General features: G+C 48.6%; 1 protein-coding gene across 15 annotated transcripts in view; it reads left to right on the top strand.

Annotated features, from left to right (window-relative positions):
- NEDD4L (NEDD4 like E3 ubiquitin protein ligase) overlaps nt 1-17,756 on the top strand; it is a 344,838-nt gene extending 327,082 nt beyond the window's left edge. For 14 of the 15 annotated variants that reach the window (XM_033424917.2, XM_033424919.2, XM_033424926.2 and 11 more), the window contains 7 exons: nt 181-254; nt 2,438-2,498; nt 4,000-4,059; nt 5,562-5,669; nt 7,284-7,380; nt 8,138-8,210; nt 12,809-17,756. In XM_033424917.2, the coding sequence (XP_033280808.1) occupies nt 181-254; nt 2,438-2,498; nt 4,000-4,059; nt 5,562-5,669; nt 7,284-7,380; nt 8,138-8,210; nt 12,809-12,911 (576 nt within the window). In that variant the 3' untranslated portion in view covers nt 12,912-17,756. The other variant, XM_049697712.1, reaches the window with a different exon arrangement.
- The last annotated feature ends 7,516 nt before the right edge of the window (nt 17,757-25,272 follow it).

Raw genomic sequence — 25,272 nt, 5'->3', positions numbered from 1 at the left:
GTAGCATCTTAACAATTTAAAAGCCTCGTTAGACATTCTCTTGGACACAGAGCCCATTTGCTGGGAAAGAGTTCTGAATAAATTTTACTTATCTTCCTTTTACAGTAAGACGTTATTACTCAGTGATAATATGCAAAGTAACTTCATGATGGTGATGTTGTTTTATCTTTGTAATTACAGACATATCAAGTGGATCTGAAGCCCAATGGGTCAGAAATAATGGTAACAAATGAAAACAAAAGGGAATACATTGAGTACGTACACACTTACTTACAGCCTTTTCTTTCATTAAATTGAACAGCATGTTCGGTTGCCGTCCTTTGCCAGAACAGTTCGTGCAGATTGTGGACACGCTTCTAACAGTATGAGTTCCTTTCTGGCTTGGCCTAATAGGAAGCTGAATTATGGGATGCAAAGTTTGGCTTGTGTCATGACTTCGTGTTGCTGCCATACAGAGGAGCAGTGGGAGGAGAGAAAGGGGCCACTGTTGAGTAACTTGGCAAATACTCTGGGAGCCTGTGGGCATCTCGTCTAAAATTGAGAATTACAACAATGGAGCAGTGTCAACAGCCGGTTGGGGTAAATTTGGGAACAACCGAGGAGAACATATTCCATCTCTCTCCTGACCTCTTTTCCATAATGAAAATGTAGGAGAAGAGTTAAAATGGAGATGGAGAATTCAGCACATGCAAACATGAAGAATTGTTCCTGCTGTTTGTAATTTTCTTAATCTCAGCGTCCTTTGGTGGGACAAAATGTTGAGTCCTTTGGAAATCTAGCTGTTGGGTAACCCTAGGAGTCTGTACTGGGCAGAAGGTACAGTTGGGCAGCTTACATTTTCTTCTTTGGTATATACGTATGCCTCGAGCTCACCGTTCTGGTATCTTCCAAGGATTGCCAGGTTGCCCTTGCTAGTCCTCGAACAGGGACGAGGTCAGCGTTAACGGTGGTTGGCTCCTGGATCCTAGTTTCTGCTCATCTAGTGAGTTACAGCCATGGCCTGGGCTGCTTGTTTGCATTCAGAACTCCATTTCAACAAGCCGGGTTCCGTCCTCTCTCATCACCGTAGGTGACTTGAATTCAGAGACTTGAATTCAGTCACAGGACTTGAATTCAGAGAACTGGCTGAGGAGCTTAGCATCCTTCCTTAGCATCCGCCAAAAAAAAAAAAAAAAAAAAAACCTACTCTCCTTTCTAATCAGGAAGAATTGGAGAGTGCTGGCGTCTCTACTTAGAGACCCTGACAGAGCATGGACTTCTCCACTTGCAAGCTGAAAGCTTGCTACACTTAATCAAAAACTAGAAGTAAGATACTACATTTCTTGCCTGTTCACCTTAATTGGCGCTTGTGCTGAGCTTCGACGGTCTCAGCAAGCAGACGACGTCCTGACAGGCACCGTTGTCTTCATTCAGAAAGTGTACACTTCGAATAGATTTTTAGCAACACCCCAGGGTGACTAGGTTTGAGAGACTGAGTATTTGCACCTTGTGATACATGTTGTGCGTCATTCTTTGCAGTTAATTCTTTTAGGTTTCAAATTGCGGGGCGCCTCCACTAGCTTCACTGCAAAAAGGAGGATAGAAATCCCCGGCTGCTCCCTGCCGCCCGCATCCTCTGGTGCAAGTAGGCTGTCGGGCTGGTGCTTGCAGCACAGCCAGTAAAACCTGATATTCTGAGCAGTGAGTGGGCAGCAGGCTGGTCCTCGAGGGCCGTTGCCATGGTGCCACCTCGTATGTGAGAGCCCTTCATGACAGGGTCCTTGTGCTATTTCATGGCAGAATGCCTTAGGTGGAATCCAAAGTGGATACGCCTGGCAGTAAATTCTGCTGTACACTAAATATTGTCACAGGGAATGTGGTTTCAGTGGCTGTCTGTGACTCCAAGAGGTTTTACCATTAATCCTCCAAGTGTTGGTATAAAAGTATTCGTGGTAAAGTACTGATAAATTATGTCATCCTTGAAAATCAGTACATTGAATACTAGAATGAATTATCACATGATAAAATACGTTGTAGTGGGTATTCCCCTTAAAAATATGTACATGTCTGTACATAAATGTGGGTGTGTACATGTGTGTGTGTGTGTGCACGCGTTATGCCCAAATACATATGTGTTCAAACCCCATTTTCCCTTTTTCTCCAAACAGTCACGTTTATAAAGCAGCTTTGATAAACGAAGCCTCGATCTGGGGGGAGAAAAGAAATCAGTCTTTCTTCTGAAACCCTTAGTGAGATTTTAGGTTCCACATGTGCTCATTATTCTCGAAAGAATCCGTGAATGAGCAGCGCGTGCCACAGCATATGCCCTCCCTCTCCTTGGCCGCCGTCGGGCTTTTCTCCCCGCCCCGCTTAACGAGAAGCAGTCGCAGCTGGGGGGAAAGAACTGCACACGAGTGATGAGCAACGTGGTTAAGGGCTGTCCGTTTTCCTCCCACAGCCTAGTCATCCAGTGGAGATTTGTGAACAGGGTCCAAAAGCAAATGAACGCCTTCTTGGAGGTAAGTCGTGTTCTCCGGGAGTCTTGCCTGTGCCTTTAGGTTGAAAGAGGACGGTTCTCCTCCTTGGGGGGCAGGGAGGGTATTAGACGCGATCACACACCCAGAGACAGGCGTGGGTGTGGGACCCAGGGCAGGAACGTCAGGCCTGCACTGCTCACAGCATCTCCAGTCTCCAGGGCAGGAGCGTTGAGCCACTGCACTGCCACCTTTTCGTCTGTCTTTTTTTGGTCAGTGTTTTCTGGCTTTGCTGCTCTTATTTTTTAATTTGCCTTAACTGTTTTTAAAGAGAAATCTTTACAGACTTGACCCAGAAGGGCAGGTTCCCCCACAGAGGCTAGAACCATCATCCTGCAGCTTTTGGTGGTACCCAGGGAAGGCTGGGAGGATCTCTGCCTTTTGCTGCAGTGACGGGTTCTAAGAAATGCAAGGACTCGGGACAGTTTCCAGTCACGCCATCCCTCCGTGATAATGCCTTCCACCTCATTGGTCGAACTTTTTTTTCTTTTTTTTTTTTTTAAATCCCCTGCCCTTTCCTCGTGGCTGTCTGAATAATTCCTCACCTTATTAACGTGTGAAGTGGTTACTTCTCAGACCCAAGTATTTAATGTCAGTGATACTCCCAGGCCCCTGAGGAGGGAGGCCCCTCGCAGAGAATAGGGGCTTCCTCATTTTAAAAACCAGCTCCCTTTGACCCAAAGCGCAATTCCTTTTTAAATCCTGATAATGGGTATTAGTTACTTAAAACGAACAAGTCCCAGCTGCACATTACAAGAACCGATCGATGCAGGGTTCTCGCTGGGCAATGCTCTCTTAAGTTCACCCCAGTTCAGTTACCTGCTCATGGTGAGTATAGCGCCAACCCAGGCAGAACACTCAGAAAAATTCCAGGACTTAGGGTGAAACGTGTGAGTTAGAGGCGCTGGAGAACAGCAGGGTTCATACTGTATTTACACGAGAAAACCTACCCGGCCCTATCCCAGGTGATCACACTTTCAGAAACTGGCCACACGCGAGGCCCAGCGACACGGAGCGTCCGTCCTAGGTCACTGCACTAGTCAGTGGTGCCTAGTCTGGGGACCGGGGCAGGCTGTCTGTGCTCCCTGGCTCCTTTCCACCCATCACACCGCCTCCTCTCGTATTTCATCTTTGCCTTATTTTTAAATGGTCCGCTTGCGCGTCTGTGGCCTGTGCCTTTGAGAACACCCTGACTCACAGCAATGTGTCATAAGTGGCTTTTGGAATCCGCCTGCCTGCAGCAACCCATATTTTTATAACATTTCAAAAATTACTCAAGTACCTGGATCTTCTGGAGTCTACTGCTTTTTAAACTTTTATTTTGTGACTCTGTTTTTATCTGAACTAAAATTACTGAATACTGTCATATAAATCATCAGTGAACAGTGTATTTTTCCTGGCTAACCAAAATAAGCTTGTTTATCCTGTAAAATTTGTCTCTTTCGAGGAAAAAGGTGTTGAGAGTGCTTTTCTTTTTTTCTTTCAGGGATTCACGGAACTGCTTCCTATTGATTTGATTAAAATTTTTGATGAAAATGAACTGGAGGTTTGTACTGTAAACATTTTGTGTAAAGGAGATTTTTTTTTTTTTTTAAGTATCTCATTACTTCCCAACTTGGTATTTTAGTATTCTCTGATCCCTAATGTCCTAGCGAGTAAGCTTAGGTGAATTCTACTGCGGGTCTCTTAGGGGCTGGCGTGTTTGCCGATCAGGGACGAGGGGATAGCAGAAATAGTCACCTGTAGCTTCCTTGCCCGGGAGAGGGCAGATCAGGGACGCAGCAGACAGGGGGAGGCCCGCTGAGCTGGTTCACAGCCTGGAGCTGGGGTGGCAGCAGCCAGTTGGGGTGGCAGCACCCTGCTCCCAGGGTGGGGCTGGCTGAGGACCCCGGTCCTCCACGCACCCACCGTGGCAGCCGAACGGGGACTCGGCCGGGGGGTGGGTGTGAGCGCCCCCGAGGGGCTGCAGAGCAGGGGGCTCCGTGAAATCGAAGTGGTCTGTGCTGCGGAGTGAAAGCCCGGCAGAGGCAAGAAGGTGGTGGCAGGAGGTGGTTTCATGGTAGCTTGTGCCAGCTTCTCTGTGTCGGTGTAGATGAGAACTTGGAACCTGAAAAGCAAAGGAGTCTCCCCGCCTTATGTTGAGAGAAACAGGAGGAGGAAGGCTTTGTCTGCTGAGAGGCTGTTGACAGGACTCCGGCCATTTGTCCAGTGACGTGTCTCCCGTAGGCTGGCTTTTGTTCTTTTACCTTAAAATGGAAACGTCCAGATAGATGACGTCACAGACATCATGTAGAGGAAGGCCTTTGTTTGGCAGGTGGGGCGACTGAGGCAGGGAGAGGTTAATGACCTCACAGGGTCTCGTCACAGTCAGGCCCATGAACCCGGTTTTCAGGCCTCTGGATTCGTTCTTTTTCCACTGTACGCTGGCGCCTCTGCGGGAGTATCATTCCTTCGTTAGGAGGGTTAGGTGATAAGAAAAGTGGACCCAAGACTGGTGAGTCAGAGCTGCAAGTATAGCGCTAGGACAGGTCTGTAGCCGTGGGCCACCAGGCAGGTGAGGTGATTGCCCTCACCTGGTGGATCGGTCCGGGAAGATGAGTTCTTGCTGTCATAAAGCACTAATTCTACTGTGGGTGGGGAGGTTATTTTCAACTGTTGAGACAGATAACCTCTCAGAAGAGGAAACAGCCAGAGTAATGAAAGAGCAGATGTAAATGGAGCATAAGAAAATCTATGAGCACCGAGCTGCGATTTGAGGGGCGGGGAAGGTGATTGATTGGGGCTTCTGATTTCCAGCATGAAACGTGGCGGCCTGTACAAGCTTTAGAGTCGGGTCCCCCTCGTTACCTCTCAGTCTCTGATCTGCAGAGGCAGGTAGGATGTGGAACACGTATTCCCCTTCATTTGTTTTTATGGTTCGCTGGCTTATCTTGCTTTGCACGTGACGTGATGCCGGCACTGAGGAAAGGCCTTTTTCCGGTGTATTTCTTCGGTTTTCATGGTGTGCCCTGTTTACCTCTGGGTAAATCTGGTCCATCTCCCTCCCAGTTGCTGATGTGCGGCCTTGGCGACGTGGATGTGAACGACTGGCGACAACATTCTATTTACAAGAACGGCTACTGCCCGAACCACCCTGTGATTCAGTGGTTCTGGAAGGTAAGGCCAGAGTCCGGGGTCCTGTGCTGCCTTCCCGTGGTCTTGCTGCTGCATTTGGGGCTGTGTTGGTACCTGGCCTCCTGGGGGAGAGAAGAGGCCCGCCGAGCCAGAAGCAGCCCTCACCGCTGCTTTTCTGGAACTGTGGTGGATGGCTGTCTTGAATAGGCTACACTGTCTTCCTCGACCACCTATTAAAGTGCTTTTGTTTGAGGAAACCACTGAGTAGGACGATCCTGAAAGACAGATAATTGGATTCAAGAATTAGAACTAGTCCTCCAGAGTGGGAATAGGAATGGGAGGCTTCTCAGGGCAAAAGCATGCTTTGGGGCTGACTTTTCCAAGATGCCATGTTGGTTTCAAAAACCATTTTCCCAACTTTTTTTGTTAATTCCAACAAACATTTTGATCTTTACATCTTCCAATCAAAGATGCAAATGAAATCTGATTCACTCTCTAAAGACCAGTGTTTACATCCTTTTCATTGCAGAAGAGAAGTGAAATAGTAACGAGCGGGTCCAAAGGAGGGCAGTAAACTGACTTTGAAAGAATTACAGGGGGAAAAGCGCTGATTATTTACTTACAGAAATAAGAAATTATTGACCTTGTCTTAATTTCTAAATGTCTGTTATTAATAACATTTCAAGTGCAGCAGAGAAGCAGAGAGAAAAGGAAGTAAAGCAGAATCTTCAGATCCTAACATCTTAGTCCAGGTTTCGCTCAGCCTTGATTTTGGATATATTTTTTTTAATATCAGTTCAAGTAACTTTACCAGTGAAGCCAACTCGATTCTTAGAATAATTCAGATATGTAAGATACACAGATTATTTCAGAAGCCTAGCCTGGCCTCTTTTTCTTTCTTTTTCTAAAATGTTGTCTTTAGAGAATTTAGCTACAGTCAAATATCCTGCCTCGTAACCTGGGTTCCCCCTCTCAAACTGTGTGTATTTCTAACTGGCTCAGGGGGACCGTCAGGCCTCACATACAGAAACATGAGCCCGGTACCATCAACAAGTGTGCTTTTTTTTTTTTAGTTTACTTTTGGCTGCGTTGGGTATTCCTTGCTGCGGGCGGGCTTTTCTCTAGCTGCGGCGAGCGGGGGCTCCTCTTCGTTGCGGTGCGCGGGCTTCTCATTGCAGTGGCTTCTTGTTGCGGAGCATGGGCTCTAGGCGCACAGGCTTCAGTAGTTGTGGCACGCTGGCTTCAGCAGTTGTGGTTCGCGGGCTCTCTAAAGCACAGGCTCAGTAGTTGTGACACACGGGCTTAGTTGCTCCGCGGCATGTGGGATCTTCCCGGACCAGGGATTGAACCTGTTTCCCCTGCATTATTAGCAGGCAGATTCTCAACCACTGCGCCACCAGGGAAGTCCCAAGTGTGCTTTTTTTTTTACCACTTATTTTGACCAGTTGGCAGAAGAAGAAAGAGACATTGTGATCCTTCAGTCTGAGGTTGCAGAGGCTGGTATTGTGATGTCCATAAAAAAAAAAAAAAAGTTTGCAAAGTCAACTGTCTAGGTCTCCCACTGCACTATAAATAAGATGAAGTTTTGCCCATCTGCACTGCAGCAGACGTGCCTCGTGTTACATGAGCGTAATGACCTTCTGCCTCTGTTCATAGGCTGTGCTGCTGATGGACGCTGAAAAGCGTATCCGGTTACTCCAGTTTGTCACGGGGACGTCCCGAGTCCCTATGAATGGATTTGCCGAACTTTACGGTGAGCAGGGTACCGTTAGACTTCGTCCTCCCACCGTGAGTCTCCACCCAGACATCAGCTGTGGCCCCAGACGACTGCCTCCCGGGCTTCTAGCCATGTGGGTTTCGCCTGGACCCAACAGACATACATCACGGAAAGAGATGGGGCGGCATGCCCTCACCTCAGCTGTCTGTGCAGTTACCTGTATATAAAAGCAGGGGGTTGTTTTTGTTTTTATACAGAGAGCCATAAGATTGGTCTCTTTTTTCTTTCTGTTTTTTGGTATATATTCAAAAAACAACTAGCTTTTGCAGAATCATCCATGTGGTTGTAAACTGAGCATTGAAAGCACTCCTCCCCTCCACGAGGCAGAATTCCTCAGGGCTCACTATAGATGAAAAAGTCACTCTCTGCTCGACATATTAAAGGTCATCACGGTTCAGTTTTTCCCCCGGAAGCAGTTTTAAATTTAAACTTCCAGGGCTGGATTGAAAGGCTGTGGTTGTCTGCACATCGTTACGTTATTGTGTCGGCTCTGTTCAGCTTGGTGCGATTCCATTCTGATGGCGACACAGAGTCTGTGTCCTGAGGTCGTGCAGACCCTTTGCGTCCCCCCGTTGTTAAGTACTGACTGTGACATCACAGCCACAGAGGGTGTCCCAAGGCTCACCCCCAGGCCCGCCCTGCCCACCCCTCCCTTTCCTTCAGCCCCTCCTTCGTCTTGTTCTACTGCCTTGAGCCTCTTAGCATTTCTTTTTCTTCCTTTTTTTTTGTCTAGGTTCCAATGGTCCTCAGCTGTTTACAATAGAGCAATGGGGAAGTCCTGAAAAACTGCCCAGAGCTCACACATGGTGAGTGACGGAAAACCACACAGTTGTTGACAGACAGTATTTTAAAACACTTAGCTGAGTATGATGCTGGGCTACAGGCTAGAGTGCTACTTTCCCTGACCATTCAGCGCTTAGAGTATGAACTGTCAGTGATACAGGTGAAAATACAGATCGTACAGTGATGCTGGTGAAATTAAACCACCCAAGATTTGAATGGGCCCGGTTTTTTTGATATGTGAAGGGTTAAATCCCCGTTCCTGCTTCCTGAGGGGAGTTCCTCCTCCAATCCCCGTCCTTCCCTAATTCTTCTGGGAAGCAGAGATTTCACTATATATTCTCCCTATGTGGATACGACCGCTCCCAGCCTCTGAACAGATTGAGTTTTTACCCCAACCTTAAATGGTTTAGAACCATGGATGAAATTCCCTTTGGCAACAGTTTTTAAAAGGCCTCCCATGGCCATCCAGAACCCGTAAGTCTGAGATTTAGCAACGTGCGTGTGGCCAGAGGAGTGTCAGAGGTCCGACCAAGGACCCCTGCTCAGGGAGGCACATGCGGGGCGCGGCTGTGCTCCGAAGGCCTCCGGGTGCAGGGCGAGAGGGAGGCCTTCCTGGAGGGAAACCCCAGGAGTTTCGTGAAACCCAGCACAGAGAAGACCTCGGGAGCTCTCCGGGAGCTCCTGTCACTCGGGCTCCCGTGTCCCCGGGGTTGGTCACCCGACAGGATTTGATTTCTTGCTCTTAGGAAGCAGGTGGAGGGGGAGCCCTGTGGCTGGTCAGCACCCAGCATCCTCCTTTCCCACGGGAACTGGGGCTGCCGGGGCCGCTGGGCCGTCCTGTGCTGCCCAGCACAGCTAGGAGAGAGGTCTCATCAAGGTGCGTTTGTGGAAAATGGACTGTGAAAGGCCTTTTGCTTCTCTTTGACTCCCTCGTCTCGCCGGAAAGCACGTTTTTCCCCATTTCTACCATTCGTAGGACTCTGAGAGGAACGGCTGTGGTCCCTGCCCGCTGGCACCGGGAGAGCGGGCTGGTTCTCGCTACAACTGGCCGATCGCCAGAGCAGGCAGTGTCCCTTGATCCTCTGCCTTTATTCTTGGGGGTAGAATGTTCTGGCCGTGGAGCTTTTGTTCCAAACGATAATCAGTCAGGTGTAGCTTTCCGGGCTCAGTAGCCTTCATTTGGAAGGCAGCCAGCACTGACCCGAGCCCCAGCACTGGCGGGATGTGGGGGGAGAGCTCCCAAACTCAGCTGGAGGAACAGCTGCTTCACTGGGCGCGGCTGTCCTGCGTGGGTCAGACCCTCAACCTTCTGGCAGCCTGAAGTGCACTGTTAGCCTTCCTGGGGGCTCTGGGGAAGCTTCCTCGTGATCCCGTAGCGCACAGGCTCCCAGATCCTGTGATTTGAACTCGGGTCTGCCAGGATTCCAACCCCTGACCACTTCAGTTAAGCTACTGCCTCTGTGATACGGTTCACTTTCTTTCCAGACTCTTCAAAGAGAACCGAGTAATTGAGTGTTCATCCCATGACCCTCTGTGGCCCTATAGACAGATATCTTGCAGTTGGATTCTTCTTCTATTTCGGAGTTCACGTGCTGAGCCACCACTAAAATAAGGGGCTGCCCAGATAAGACCCTGTACTCAGCGGCTCTCAACCTTGGCTACACGTTGGAACCACCTAGAAAGCATTAAAAAAAAAATACTGGTGCCGGGATGGGTCCCACTTCCAGAGATTTTGACCTAGTTGGCCTGGTGTGTGATCTGGGCCGTGGGGTTTTCAGAGCTTCCCAGGCGGTTGGTGAGGAGAGCTAGGGTGTAGAATCATTGCTCTTCCTTAGGCAGCACAGAGGTCTACACACAGGAGGAAAGCAACCCCGCCAGCTCTTACCAAAGCCTGGCTTCTTCTCTGTGCTTTAATCACAGGATTAAAGCATTCAAGGAGTTTTTCCTTCAATGATGCTCTCCCCAGACCAAGAGGAGAGCGCTAGTTCTACTGAAGCCACACCGGCTGGTGGGGTGGGACTTACTCTGTTTTCTCTGCTGTGGCTTTCCTTCCATCCAGCCCCGCCTCCCGCTGTAACGTAGGAAACAGGCGCTTTGCTGGCTGCTTCACAGCGACAGCCGTATATGTGGCGAAATAAAACCTAGCCACACGTATGTTTAATCTCTTCCATGTTTTATGAAAATGTAAAATACACAATTAAGCTTCAAAATTAAAACCTGATTTACTAGGAGAGCAAGGGCGGGTGGAGCTGCTTCTCTCTGAGCTTTCATGAAACTCTCAGACGTAACTGCTGAGTGTCTCAGCATTAAAGGCCTTCATTCCTCTGTTCTGTCAAAGGTCACTGCTGGGATATCTAAAATTCCGCTTTACTAAGAATCACAGACCCACCTAAAAATAACCTCCTTTGGCCACACGACGAGGCTGAAGCCACTGAGGTTAATGAGGTCACACAGCTAGTTGGTGGCAGGCCAGCCCTGTCTCCTGACGTCAGAAGTAACGGTAACACTTGTTAAGCTCTACTGTGTTCCAGGCATCACCCTAAGCACTTCATGTATATTAACCCATATCATCGTCACAACGACTCTAAAAGGTGGGTCATATCACTGCCCTCTCCTTACAGATGGAGAAACTGAGGCACAGAGCGCTAACATAATTCCAGACCTCAGCTCTTAACATTCCCCTGTTTGCCTTTCTCTCTCCATTACTCCAGTATTTCTCAAACTTGAATAATGTATGGACCTTTTTTCAAGGGAAAAAATGGCCACAGATCCTTGAAACCCCACAGGGATTGCAGGCCCTGGACTGTGAAATACCAACTTAAAATCAAGACGACAGCCACCTCTTCTCTTAAGTATACCCTGCAGAAGTGGAATTCTGTCTCTGTCACTGGTGAAATGATGTTTGAAATCATTATCATGATGAAAACCAAAAATTGAAAACTTCTTTTAGACTTACGCCTTCAGGATTCCTGGGTTTCTGAGACCTCTGGTTTGAGAAGCACGGTGTTCTGCTCTGCTGTGTCTTTTGATGTTTGGTGACTGTTAAAAAAAAAAAAACAATCTCAGAGCTCAGTGTGTCTTACTAAATACTTTAGGGGTTGTTAAAGGGCCCACCATGGACATGTGTCTGTTTCCTACTGCTGCTGATAATCATTAGCTTTTAAAACATAAGAAGTTGTTCTGCTCGTGCTTGGAAACCTATGTCAGTGCCAGGAGCGAGCACTTTTAAATGCTGAGGCAGCAGAAGCAGATCTGGGCTTTGGAGCCAGCCTGGGGCTGAATCCTGGCTCTACCGCTTACTGTGTGACCTTGGGCAAGTTACCCAACCTCTCTGTGCCTTGAATTCCTTCTCTATAAATAGGGATGAGGCAGTACGTACCTTACAGGCTGGTTGCTGGGATTCACTGAGGTGATAGATGAAAAGTCCTTAATCGTTCTAGCACGGGGCAAATGCTCTACAAATGTTAGCTCTTACTAAAGCATCGTGAACGAAGGCACGTGTGTACGTGTGTGTGCGCGTGTGGCTATCGTCATGACAGGTGCCCACCAGCAGCCCACCTACACGGGCACCAGTTCTGTGTCTGGGGCTCTAGCTCCTCATGCCCAGTGGGGGCTGGCGGTGAATGGTGTGTGAGTGATGGCAATGGTCGCTGGCTCTGGGGCTTGCTGTGTGCCAGACCCCCTTTATATGTTCTGATCTGACCCTCCCAGCACTCTGCAGCAGTCTCCCCATTTCACAGAAGAGCAGACAGATTTAGGGACGGAGGCGACTTGTCTGAGGTCACACAGCTGGCCGGTGGCAGAGACAGACTTTGAACTCAGTCCCATGGACAAGTGCAGTCCTTTGCTCACAGAGGTCACATGTATGTATGGAGACCTCACTGTCACCGAGGTGACTTGTAACGCCCCTGCCAAAGCCTCAAGGTATGTAGGGGCTTCTTATAAGTGAGGCTTTTCACTCCACGTGTTGATGACTTGCCTGACTTTGGTTAGAGGGTAGCTCAGTGTTGGGGTCCCAGAGCTGCAGGCAGCCTGGGTTCTGGTCTCGCATCTGCGGTGCTGTCAGGGGTGAGACCTGGGGCATGCTGACCCACCGCTGGGCTCCGGGACCCACATCTGCAGGACTGAGAAAACGTAACGTGCCTCACAGGGCTGCGCTAAAGACAAAGCGATATGTTACGTGGAGAAGCGCTGGGGCTTCCTAAAATAGTGTCGAATGAAGGAGAGCGTTAAAAACAGATGCAGCCTCGGTTCATCCTGCTGCGGAAGTTCTTTGTGTTTCAAGGGTTTTGACATCTGTGTATGTCAGTTACGTTGCCTGTCTTGTCTCCCTTCCTGGCAGGGTTTTCCAGGATCCACGTTTGGTCCCAGTAGAGAGGGTTCATGGACGATCAGAAAATTCCTTTCTCTTCCCCCGTAGGTTACTATAGCATGTTTGGTGTGGGCAGTGTCATCGCTGGGATTTACTTTTCGATAATCAGAAATATTTTTGCGAGTTGAGACTTTGACATCCTCCTGCTGGAACACCAAGTGCCCCCTTAGCCAGATCTAGGAAGTGCTGCGGTAACTAAAGGGCAGTGATGATGGCTTTTTACCTACGCTTCCTTGTTAACTTTTGCAGCTTTAATCGCCTTGACTTACCTCCATATGAAACCTTTGAAGATTTACGAGAGAAGCTTCTCATGGCTGTGGAAAATGCCCAAGGATTCGAGGGGGTGGATTAAGTGCCCCCGGCCTCGGGAGGGTTGTTCTTCACGCAAGTCCTGCTTGCACTTTTGCATTCGCCTAACAGACTCTGCAGAGATGCTGGCAGAGAGCAGCGCACGGCGCGGACTCCTGGAGCAGAGCCTTCGCCCGCGACTTGCCCACGCGCCAACATGGGAACCCAGTCCCAGGTCGCGTTCCTGCATTTTCCACCACAGATTACCAACTGGTTGATGTGTATACTAATTACATTTTAGGAGGACTTATTCTATTTATGTTGTGCCTCTGTAGGCCAAGCCCTTAATAAATATTTTACATACTTTATAATGACAGCGAATGGAATTAATCACTCTACAGGTATAGTATTACAACTCATGTTTACTTTTTAAAATGATTTAGACCGATTTGCAGATTTTATTTCACTACAATTAAAGATGTCTCATGTACTTGGAAGAGTGAGCATATTATTTTTTTGTATTTGAATTTCACGCCAGGTTTAATGTCAGTGACATTTTTAAAGTACTTGGACAGCCCCACGCCCTACCTGATTAGCATTGGAAGAATGACTTTTGTCCGAAAGCCTTCTACAGACAAATACTTGGAGAGAATTTAAACCATAACATTAGGCATCATGACGATTTTTTCCATGCTCAGAATGAAAACAAACTGGATAATTACGTTTTTTGTACAAATTTAGCATAATAGCTGCAGGCTGAGAGCATTGTAACATAGCATGACAAACTTTGTGTTGACTTGAAGGAATCACACCATTATTCCTTAGAGGCAATTACGTGTGCTAGAACACACTTGAGGCAGGGTTGAACTATCGTTTCTCGTAAGAGAAGTTATTTACTTAACCCTTCCTGCTGCTGTACAGTCCTTCTTCTGTCATGTCTTCCTCTTTGCTGTTCTCAGTAGAGACACTTGAACGAAACTTGGCACTGCGCGATTTGAAACTGTGGGAACCAGGCCTGTGCAGTCTCCTGTTTGTACACGTTTGCTGATGGTAGCTAAATAACCAACTTTTGTTCTAACCGTGCCAATTCTGAAGGCACTTTATGTACGACATGGAGGCCACATCTGGTTCCTGGGAGGGTTTTGTCATGCGCGTTGACTGTGAGGCTGATGTCTGCCCTCTGCACACACCTTTCCGGTGCAATAGCTATCAATTGTGAAGCTGGCTGCTGGCGTATAAAGCCTGGCTGTAAAGCTCAGCCTACAGACCCGTGCTCACCAATCGTTCCGTGATTTCTGTGCCGCTGCAAAGATTCATAGACAGTTGATCTAACCGGGTTTTGTTCCCAGTGACATGTTGCATGCTTCCATACCGTGTGCTGCCCAAGTTGTGTCCGTCGTGTGCTGGATTAGAAGTGCGAGAGAAGGCTTGATCTGATCCCTGACGTCCGGCTCTTCAGCTGGTCCTGGCGGGGATGGAGGGTTCTGTGGGATTCGATCCTTGGCCGCTTGTGAGTCCTTGTTGCAGGATTCTGTCATGTTTTGAGAGAACGCCTGAGGCAGGGCGGGAGCCCAGCAATCCTGCTGTCCTTCTTAACTTGTGTTGTCCTAGACCCGTGGTGGCAGTCAGGGGACACTAGCCGTCTCACCTCTTGCCAGTTGTAGATAAGACAATAAAATCGTGGTTTCAGGGCCTCCGTTTAGGATCTTTTGGCGTTACAAACTCAGTTTACCCCGGCTCTGGGTGGCTTGTGGGAAGCCACGAATGTTTGTGCTTGTCAAGGAGTTTTCTGAAGCGGCGCAGAGGCCTACGTGTCTAAAAGAAGGTGGATTTCTACAGAGCTGAGGATTGTTCCCTTTTCGTATAGATTTTTAAAAATCCAGTAGTGATCAGAAAACCTAGATATTGCGTAATTAGAAAAAACGATATTGTTCATTATTTTTACCTATTGGTGGGATGTCTTTCCCATCACTCAATGTAACGGATGTCTCAGTGGCAAACCTCCCCCTTCTTGTAGCCCCTCAAGTCCAGACTCGGCTCTCTTTTTATGACTTATGCCAAAGCCTGGGAGAGCAGTATGCTTGGATGGGTTCTGAGAGTGAGTGCGTAATTTATAGGGGGAGAAATCCAGCGATTCTTGTCTCAGAACTGGGATTCTTCTGTCTTTTTGTAAACTGTATATTCCAAAAAATCAGAATATTCACTAAATGCAAATTAGGCGAAGTATTGAAAATAAGAAAGAAAACCCATCCTAAGATAATTTCTGTGCCAAGAACAGATAAGAATTACTGAAATAGACCCCCATGAATACTTGAAAGGCAGTAACTGTGAATGACAATTCAGCTCATCTATCCCTTAATATCTGATTTCAGTGACCGCTCAAAAGTGCCGGGTCTAGAGTTTGTTTGGGGGTTTTGGTTTTCTTTTTTTTAATCCAAATAACGTTCCCTGGCTCTCATCAATTCTCAGCGTTTCACTCTTTGTCTAACATAGTCACCCATCTTGTTTCCTCTCAACCCTGATGACCACTCTCCATCACCTTCGCGATGTAACCACAGAAGGCAGTAAGGAAAATGCACTTCATGGGGGCAGGCTGCCGGGCGGTCCCTTGGGCCTCTGCCTGCTCCAGTCAGCGGGCCTGGGGGACGACGGCAGGACGGCGGTGTCACCTCATCTAGTCCTTAGCAGCGACGCTACTCCGCAGTCCAGGGTCTCTTAGAGCTTCTGCTTTCTTAGAAGTTACCTGAATCTAGCTTCTTCAGTTCGCTGAAACAGAGTTGTTCCGGGCCATTTTGCCTTGAGGTTAAGAAGTGCGTGCCAGGGTTTACATACATATCGCATGTTGAAGGTCTTTTAAACCTCGGTTATCACAGCCACCTGTAAAGTCCTGGGTATTTCTATTTCTGACTCCTGTCAGCCTAAAGATGAATTTGGAAAGTCCACCCAGTGGGCTTAGCTTCAGAGAGTGTGCTGCTTTTCTACCTGCTGCCTCTGGAACGGGAAACAGGGAGGCATTCGTCTCAGTGCTCTTTCTTTTTTCCTGAAATACTTGCCATTATTTACCAAAGGCCCATTGGTAGCTAACGTCAGATACTCCCTAAGGTCAGATGACAGATGCTTAGAGCAACCTGACATGGATTATTCCTCCCACATAAGGATGCAGTGACAGATTCTGAGAGAAATGGTTTGCAAAATGTTTGAACCACTTTCTACATCTCATTGTTAAACAGAACAGTTATATTTGCTGCATATGAACTTGCTCTTCAAGAGAACCAATTTGGAACTGGCAAGACCACACAGCAGTGGTACATGTTGTCTGACAGTTACTAATTGTTCCACACGTGACTCAAGTATTTTCCTAGCTCTTGTATCTCACCTCTGAAATTACAGACTCTATGAAGAGAGCCTGGGTTAATCAATTCTCAAGCCCCTACCCAGGCCCTGTGCTAGCGCTTCTCTTTGTTTGCTCTTTCCTCCTCACCCTGACTCTGCACCCCTGTACTGACTCTGGTGTCATTTTCTGCCTTGCCAGTAGGGGGCACTGCTGTGCAGGGTAATTGCCTGGCCTGCTCCCTTCCTGACCCCCCAGGAGGTCTTGCACTACCTCCGTCTTATTCAGACTTCAGGGTACATCTTGATAAGTCAAGTCAAAACTGCCAATTTTAGGGCTGAGATGTGTTTTTTTAAAAATCCTTATAGACTCCACTTTGTACTTTAGATTTTGAAACTGGGAAGAAAATGTGACATACTTTGGACCACTTTTTTTAATTTATCGAAGCCTTAATGAACAGTGTATATACATTTGCATACACACACACCCCGACCCAAAAGTGTTTTCAGTGCGTCGGAGACAAAGCTGTAGCATTAGGACGTGAGCTGGTATGTTTCATAGAAAAGGAGAGCTTTCTGTTGGTATGGAATTTTCCAAGAAAACCTCTCATTAGACTGCTCCCCTTCGTCAAAGGTGTTAGGTGCAGAGCAACGCATGTTTAAGATGCATGTCTTTGTGTTGGTTGGTTTTGTGTTTGTATGAGTAATGATAGAATATAACAACATTGGCGACAGACCTCTGTGTACTACCTTCTCAACCTGTATCAGTGCATTGTAAGCCTTCTCATGACCATGACCCTGTGTCCACACATCTGTGCTCCTACATAAACCAGTCTGCCCCTCTTTCTCAGACTAATTTCACCTAGATTGTCACGGTTTCCTTCATGTTAACTTTGCATATCTTTGTGCTTCCTTCACTACTATGTATGTAATATATATACGTACATATGCTGTCCAAATATATCTTTACATATTTGTATAGCATTTTTACACCTACCTTGAGGAATCTGGTTTCGAAAGGGAGTGAGAGTTTAGTCCCTTCTACAGTTTTCTCCAAGCTGTGTCCTGAGAATTCTGACCCTCAGAGCCTGAGAGCACCCCAGGAAGATGATGATATAATATGCCGTCATCTCTTAACTCAGCACCTATTATCAAACGAAACATGAAAAAACAGTGACTTTTAAGGTGAAAAACAGTTTCAAGCATTCCAAATGAATTCTCAATGTTTCATAACTTTTTATTATAAACCCACCTCCTAAATAAAGCCAAGTACCATTTGATACAGTGATGATTAAAAACCAAACAACTTGGAAATTTTTTAAAAGACAACGTATGGATAAATGCTCATTTTCACAATCAGAATAGCTGTAAAATACGGTTGAATTTGATACAGACAGAAAACGTTTAGTTGAAGGACAAATCCTTTTTGCTTTTCGTTTTTCTTGGGAGATCTAAAGAGCAATTGTGGATTGTTTTCCTGACAGCAAAAGAGTAATGTAACAAAATGAAGTCGTTGTAAAGAAGTGATGCAACTTGTCAAATATTTAATAAAGAATTATGGAAGCTGGAACTTTTTCTACATCAAGTATTACGGGTTGTCTGATTTAAAGCTTCTTTGTGAGCGCATCGCCTTGATTGTCTCGGAGATTATTTAAATGCCTGCAGATTTATAGATAGTATGTTCACTTCCTTAATCTCCCTAGAAGTTCCACATCTTTAAAAACATCATTAAAGGCTGCCCAGAACACATGGCTTGAGCTTAATGGGATGCACCTCTATTCTTAGCCGTCTGTCTTTTTATTAAATTTGAGAATTAATGACTTGAGATGGATTACCCAAGTGGTAATATAACGTCCATTCCTGGAAAGGCATATTTCACCTCTAGTTTTCATCTGACTAACCCTCAATTTATGTCAGTTAATGAGACTCAGTAATGAAGCTCAAGGTGGTTCTCAGAAGGGAGATGCTATCAGAATCCAGATCTCGTGTCAATTCCCTGATAACACACATAGACTCGTCAAAATTTTTTTCCCTTTTTCTCTAGTGCCTAAGCCTCCTCTCGATGGCCTTAACTTGCTCCCTCTGGGACTGCCAGGAGGTAACATCCAAATCAGGACATAATTGCATCCTGGTTTCTTGCTACTTGTCTCTTTCAGTCAGCTGTAGATGGTATCTTGCTGGAAAGGTAGCCGACAGCCTTCTGAGTTCCTGCGGCTTCCTCCAGCCTTACAGGAACAGACAAGGACGGTACCGGCAGATAGAGCCACTCTGAACTTTGTATACGCTCACAGAGAAAAACACAAATGATGAGATACATGAAATAGGACTAAATCATCATACATCAGTTACACAGTTGCTAAGTTAGGAAGCTCTTAACCTGCTCTGAAGTCCAAGAGTGATCTAGGCACTTCTGAAACTCTAACGTCCCTGGTAAAATGCTGAGCGTGGGTATCCAGGGGTTCTCATCGCTGTGGCTGGCTCTGGGGAGCCACGTTCAAAGGGGTCCCTGGACATAAGAGGGCAGATGCCACTTTCCCGTCCCTTTGGTGCACCCTCATCTGGGAGACAACACTTCTCAAAACTGAGTTTCCAGAGGACTCGGGCTGTGGGATGTCTAAGCAAGTTTTTATAGGGCTTAAATTGGACAGGAAAACAAAATGATGGTGACTTTTAATAAGACCCAATACGGACCCCTTCGTAAGTGGGCTGCAGGACCCTGGCCCCAGCTCGGGACACCCACTGGTGGGGACTGAGAAGGGGAGAACCAAGATTCCCTTTGTAGGGCTGACCTCAGGCCCAGCCTGAGGAAAAGGTGAGTCCAGTCAGCCTGTCACCTTCCTGCTCAGCCCCTTTGTAGCACCCCAGCTCCTCCCCAGCCAGTGTCCCAGGCTGTGCCTCCTTCCCTTTCCCTACGAATCCCACATCCAACCTAGCCTCAAGTCACAGGTGACAGAGGACGAATTCGATGGAAAGCAGTGGAACGGCCGCCCCCTGCCCCTGGGCAAAGCGGCATCTCCCCTCAGCTGGGCCTTGGGGTGCCCTCAGCACCCAGTGCCTCAGGGAGGAGGTCGGAGGCCCCAGTCGCCCGTGCATCGGCCCAGCCCAGGCCCCCTCGCTCGCGGCTCCTGTGTGTCTGCCTGCTGGACTTGCCGGGATCTTGAAGTCTGAGCTGCCTGTTCTAACTTAATCCCGTCCTCGGCCGGGTGTCCAGCCAACTTGCCGCTTCACGTGCTCCTGTAACACATGGATGGGGCACCGCCACCTGCATTTCTGCAGCCTCAGGGCATCGCTCACCGTAGGAACAGGGCACAGAGCCGCAGAGACGGGGGCTCGGGGCCTTGATGGTGCGAGGGGAGAACACACGTTTCCTCCCAAAGCCCTCTGCTCGCCTCTCCTCACCCTAATGCCTGGGGAGAGCCTTTTCTTCTCTCTGCAGAAGAAGTTTGCTCGCAGACAAGTTAGCTTGGGGGTCGTGTAAGGGCCTTGCAGCAAGGAAAGCTCCCGCCTGAGCACTGAAGATGACTGAGTGACAGCGGAGAGGCGCATCCCCCTGTGATGAGATTGAGTGACAGCGGAGAGGCGCATCCCGCTGTGATGAAAGGGAAATGATACATTTGGGCAACTTCTAAGCAACACCGTACCGTGGGGGTTTTACATACAGTTCCCAGAACTAAGACGTTACCAGTTTTCAATCCTTCGTGGCCTTGTTCAGACTGAATAACAAGACTTATGTGCCCGGGGCTCATCAAGCTTCAATCCCACGATTGCGGAATGTTTGACTCAGAAGGGCCTTGGCCGCGTGGGTCCCGAAGGGCCTTGGCTGTGTGGGTCCCGGCTTCTTGCCTTCGATCACTCCCTACCTGCCCAGGGCTGTTAGCTTGGAGGACCAGGGTTGGTCCTCACTTGTTACCCTCGGGAGAAGCCAGGGCAGCCCTGCAGAGACGGGGGATGATGGCCATGAGTGATCCGCATTCCTGGGAACTGCACGCCCCCAGGGAGGGGCGATTAGCTTCTCAACGGTGCCCCTGTGGGTCCCTGGGGGCTAGTGTGACCTCTCACCCTGTCCCTTCCCTCCAGCGGCTTGTCTGCAGCAGAACGGCTGCTCGTCACTGAGCCCAGGGCAGAAATGAGGGCAGGAGGGGCGCTAGCGGCCCAGCTGGGGACAGGCAGCCATCAGGGTCAGGGTCAGGGTCAGACCCGTCAGTATCCCACTTCAGGCAGAAAACCTAGGTTTTCAGGGGAACCCTGGAAACACATCAAGCTGGTCTCATTCCCTAAACCCCTCGGGGGGAGCAGAGTGCAGGAGGCCCCATGGGAGGGAAGGGCCCGAGCACAGAGGGGTGCTGGGTGAACTCCAGGCAGCCTCTCGCTTCCAAGCCGACTCGACACCAGAATGATTTTTAAAAGCTTCAATCAACCTCAAGTGACATCATCCGAGACGGGAATAAATCCTGGTAGACAAGCGCAGGAAATTGTGTCTCCTCCCACTGCTCCCTCTGGATTTCCCCACGTCTTCCTCAAAACACAGGAGAAGCCCTTGAGCAGAGTAAGGGCCCCGACACTCCGAGCGCAGCAGCTCTTTGTGGAAACTGGAGCTCCGCCCACCCGAGGACATGTCCACTGTCTGCACAGTAAACTCTAAGAGTTGGAGGTGCAGGGGTCTCTCATCCCACCTTCCGCAGCCCCCAGGCAGAGCCCCACCCCCACCCCGCCTCGCCTAGTCACGTGGCCACACCTAACCGCAAGGGAGGCTGGGAGATATCCAGCAGCACCCCGAGGACAGGGCAAGGAGTTTGGGAACAAGCAGCCTTCGGCATCGATCTACAGAATGAATTTCCCCTTGGGATAGTGGCCTTGCTGACATCTCCGAGCCTCCGGAGTCTTCAATTTACTCTCTTAGGTTAATAGTACTACTACTTCCCGTAGATCTCCACATCAGTCTAATACGATAGATATTATCACCCTCAACTTACGAGGAAACAGACCGGGAGAGCAAAGAGTCTTACAGAAGAGAGATCTGAACCGGGGTTGTCTGACTCAAAGCCTCCATGCAGCCACTCACCCTGGCCCATCCTCTCCACCAAACCTCGTCTTGGAGAGAAGAGCCCAGACACCCATTTACACTAAGATGTACATGACCGATCAGACAACATGCATGACCCCTTCTAGAAGTATCCAAACTCCAGAGGTGAAGCTTGGCTTCAACCAACAGGAATAAAGATAGAAATTATGGCATCTACGCATCAACAAACTGAGTGAAGGAGGGCTTTTGAGGGCAAAGGGCCTGTTTCAAGCCACAAAATCCAGTGTGCATAAGGGACACCCACCTGAAAAGACAGGCCTGTTCCAAGAAAAACCCCAGCCCCTCACGGGGAGCCGCTGTGCCTCTCTGGCCGCCGCCCCAGGATAGAACTCTCCACCGTCAAAAGCAAGGGCCCCGTATTTTCCAGATCCCAGGGCAACACGAGCATCCCTTAGTCGAACAGAGCTGAAGGGCCACAGGGCTGGGTTCTCTACTCTCAGGAACTATGGGATGGAGCGCCAGGATGTACATTTCCTAAAGAGTTTCTGTTTGATAAAGGATTTTAGATATTAACTTATACTTAATATTATTTGTGGTGGAAAGTTTAGGTTTGGGATTTGTCTTTTGAATTCCAGTTACTCAACTCTTACAAATTTGAAGAGGCCCTCTGCCAGTGCGGTCTTCTCCCCTCCGACCCCCAGCCTCACCCCGCTCTGGTCCACCCCGTCTGGCCTTCTGCACAGCCTGTATTTACTCAGAAGATCCTTGCTTGTTCATCAGTTGAGGTTATCAGGGGACATGCCCTCCTCATCCTAATGAGTGTTTAAACAAAAGTCAGGCCTTTGAACCCCTGGACTCCAGTTAAAAAGTAACAGGCTGGGGATTGGATCAATAGGAAACAAATATTAGCTATGGAGGCCAGAGAGCCACAGCATTGGGAAATAACCGTTGCTGGTGACACGGAGTGAGCAATGGTCATGCCTGTCTTGGAGGTCCGGGAACCCTGTGGACCCCGGTGACCTTGGGCCAGTCCTTTTCCTGCTCTACAAGTTAAACATGGAAGCCACCAACCCCTAAGTTCGCTTGCAGGCAACTCCTTAGGTCTGGACGGCTGCCGTATCAGCCTAAAGCGTGTGTCCACTTTCTTTCCCTTCCCCAGTCGTCCTACACTCTGGTTAGCCTGCCTCCAGAACAGGTCTGGTCACACCACTGGGCAGTTCACTGTGTCCACAACTTGCCCTTGAGTTCCTGCCTGGTGCTCAAGGCCATCCAGGGCATTTGGGCAACAGGAGAGCAGACCTCTAGGTGGTCACACCTAACACCACTTTCCCAGGCTTCATCCTGCCCCGCAGTGTGCACTGTTCAGTATCATCAACCATTTCTTCCTTGAAATTCTATCTCGGCTTCCATGACATTTCAGTCTCCCGGTTATTCTCTCTCTCTTGAACTACTCGCCTAAAGTAGGTGTTCCCCAATAATTTGTTCTTGGTGTCCCCTTTCTCTCTCTCTCCCCCCACCTCCCCTTGTGGCTTAAAGCCATCACCGCCATGTAAGCAATGACCAAATCTACATCTACTCCCGATCTCTCCCAGAGCCCTCAACCCTCATATCCAAATCCTGCCAGGTATCATCTTAGGATGCCCCCCAGGTCACTCAAACTCAAAATGTCCCAATCTAAACTCACACTGCTTTCAAACTTCTTTGTTTCTAAATTTCTTTAGCATTGTACCCTGGTATCTTCCAGGCATCCACATTGGGACTTTATCTTTGACCTTTCACATGGCCTTGTTCCCCAAGTCCAAAGAGGGACAGAGTTCAGTTTTCTGTTCACTCATTCATTCAACAAACATGCACTGAGTGGCCACCATGCACCACACAGTTGCGGCAGCTGGGAATATAGCAATTCAAAACAAAACAAAAATCCTTTCCATCAGAAAATATATATTCTAGTGGAGGCAAGCAAACAATAAATATATAAATAAGTAAAATGTATGTTGCATGAAATGTTGATGAAAGCAAGCAGAAGGAGGAGGTAGCATGGGAGGGCGCAAATCTAGATAGAGTGGGTCGGCATAAAGATCTCAAGGAGGTGAGGGAGCAAGTCTTGTGACTACTTGGGGAAGAGCATGTGGGGGCAGAGGAACAGCAAATACAGAGGCCCTAAGAAGGATTGGGATATAAGGTCAAGGCCCTTTTGGAATATACGAACATTGAGTCAGCTGTTAGACCTCCAAGTGAAGGAGTCAAGTACAAAGTTGAAGGTACAAGTTCAGAGAGAGGTACAGGCTGGGGATACCAACTTAAGTACCATCAGCATGTCGATGGAATTTAAAGCTGAGACTGAGAAGGAGGGATGCACGGACTGGAAGGTGAGACAATCAGGAAGGAAGGAGAGACCAGAGAGGTGGGAGGACAGCAGGAACCAGTGGTGTCCTAGAGGCCGGGAGAAGGGAGCTTATTGATGAAGGGGGGAGACCACGTGTGTCAAGTGCTGCTGGTAGGTCCCCAGTACGAAGACTGAGAAATGACCACTGGAACTGGCAATGAGGGTGTCACTGGGGTCTCAAAAGGGGGAGGTTTTGGCGGAATTGCGGGAGCAGATGCCTGAGGAGGGGGAGGGGCTGGGACGGCAGGCACATCGTTATGGGCTCCACACCCGTACTCTGATCTCCAGTCCCACGCCCCACAGCTTACTTGCCTGAGTAACTTCTGCCCAAATTATAAGAAGCTCCTGACCGCACCCCCCTCTCTTCCTCTCCTGATTCCCAGTCCAGTTTGCACACAGCTCCGAGTAGAGCCCAACTCTGATCACTGCAGTCTCCTGCAGAAATCCTTCAAAGGCTGCCAGTGTCAACCCAAGAAAATCTGAATTCCTTAGCCACGCACTCCGGGGTATTGGTGAGCAGGTTCCTGACTCAGTTTCCCTTCTGGCCCCTACATTCCCTCAAACGGACTATTCCCCCCAAACACACCCCTTACATTCCTGCCTTCTTGCCTTTGCTCATACTGTGGAGTGACCTCCCCACATGTCCAAATCTACCTAAAATTCAGAGCCCATCTCAGTTGTCACCTCCTCCAGGGAACCTTTCCTGATTGCCCCCACCGAATGAAGTTTCATCCCTCCTCTGAACCTACCGCACTTTGCCCCTTTTGTCCTCTCACTGTGGTTATTTGTATAATTGTCTTCTTCCTCTACATCTCTGTAAGCAACCTGCAAGCGAAGGCTACATCAATGCTCTCTGTACCTTGGATGCTCAATAAAGCTGGATTAAAGGGAACTGGTTAGGTGCCTGGGGAACAGGGTGGCACTAGTTCCAGCGAGCCTGGAGGTCGTCTGTGGGCTTCAGTCTGGAGGATCCTCACTGCTTCCTGCCTCAGTCTCTTCCTGAATAATAATCAAACACTGGCGGGGCGAACAAGCATCCTCCACCTCGTGACCCTGATGAGGGACCCAGACCCACCTGATTGTCTGTAAGAAAGTCACCTAGGGTCTCTGGCAAGAGAACAGGAGAGGAAACAAGGAGACGGCCAGCAAAAGACACTGAAACTGCAGAAGATGATCTGCTAAGAGAGTCGTGCCGCCTTGGCCCCAGTGCTTTGGCACCTGCCAACTCTCCTGGTGGCCTAAAAAATAGTAACTGAACACCGTGCCTTTTTTGCTCTGCTTCTCATCCTTTCAGACACAATTTTCAAGCCTCGTAGTATCAGCAGCGCTTTAGTTCTCAAGAGGTGGCAGTTTCCCTGGAGGACCTCAGGCATCTGAGCCGTGCTTGGCTGTCTAAGCAGAGGCGCGGAGCAGGTGATTCCTGGTGGCTACCCAGCGATCTCCTTTAGGTGCTGGCCCAGGGCGTGGGAGGAGGCCTCTGCGTTTGGAAAAGGAGGTGACCCCAGTGGAGGCAAGAAGCTGCAAATGAGAGAAACAGCCTCCACTTGGGATTGTCGCAGCTCAGAATATGATTCCAGAAAATGTCAGGAACTCACAAACCCACTACTGTAAGATCACAAGACGGGACAGCACCCAAGATGTGTGGAAACAAAAGTTGCAATCTGGGGATGGGTGGGCCATAACTTG

Source organism: Orcinus orca, chromosome 15, assembly GCF_937001465.1.
Source record: "Orcinus orca chromosome 15, mOrcOrc1.1, whole genome shotgun sequence".
In the NCBI taxonomy this organism is placed as follows: domain Eukaryota; kingdom Metazoa; phylum Chordata; class Mammalia; order Artiodactyla; family Delphinidae; genus Orcinus; species Orcinus orca.
Note: the sequence above shows the minus strand (reverse complement) of the source record. Positions and strands in the feature narration are given on the sequence as shown.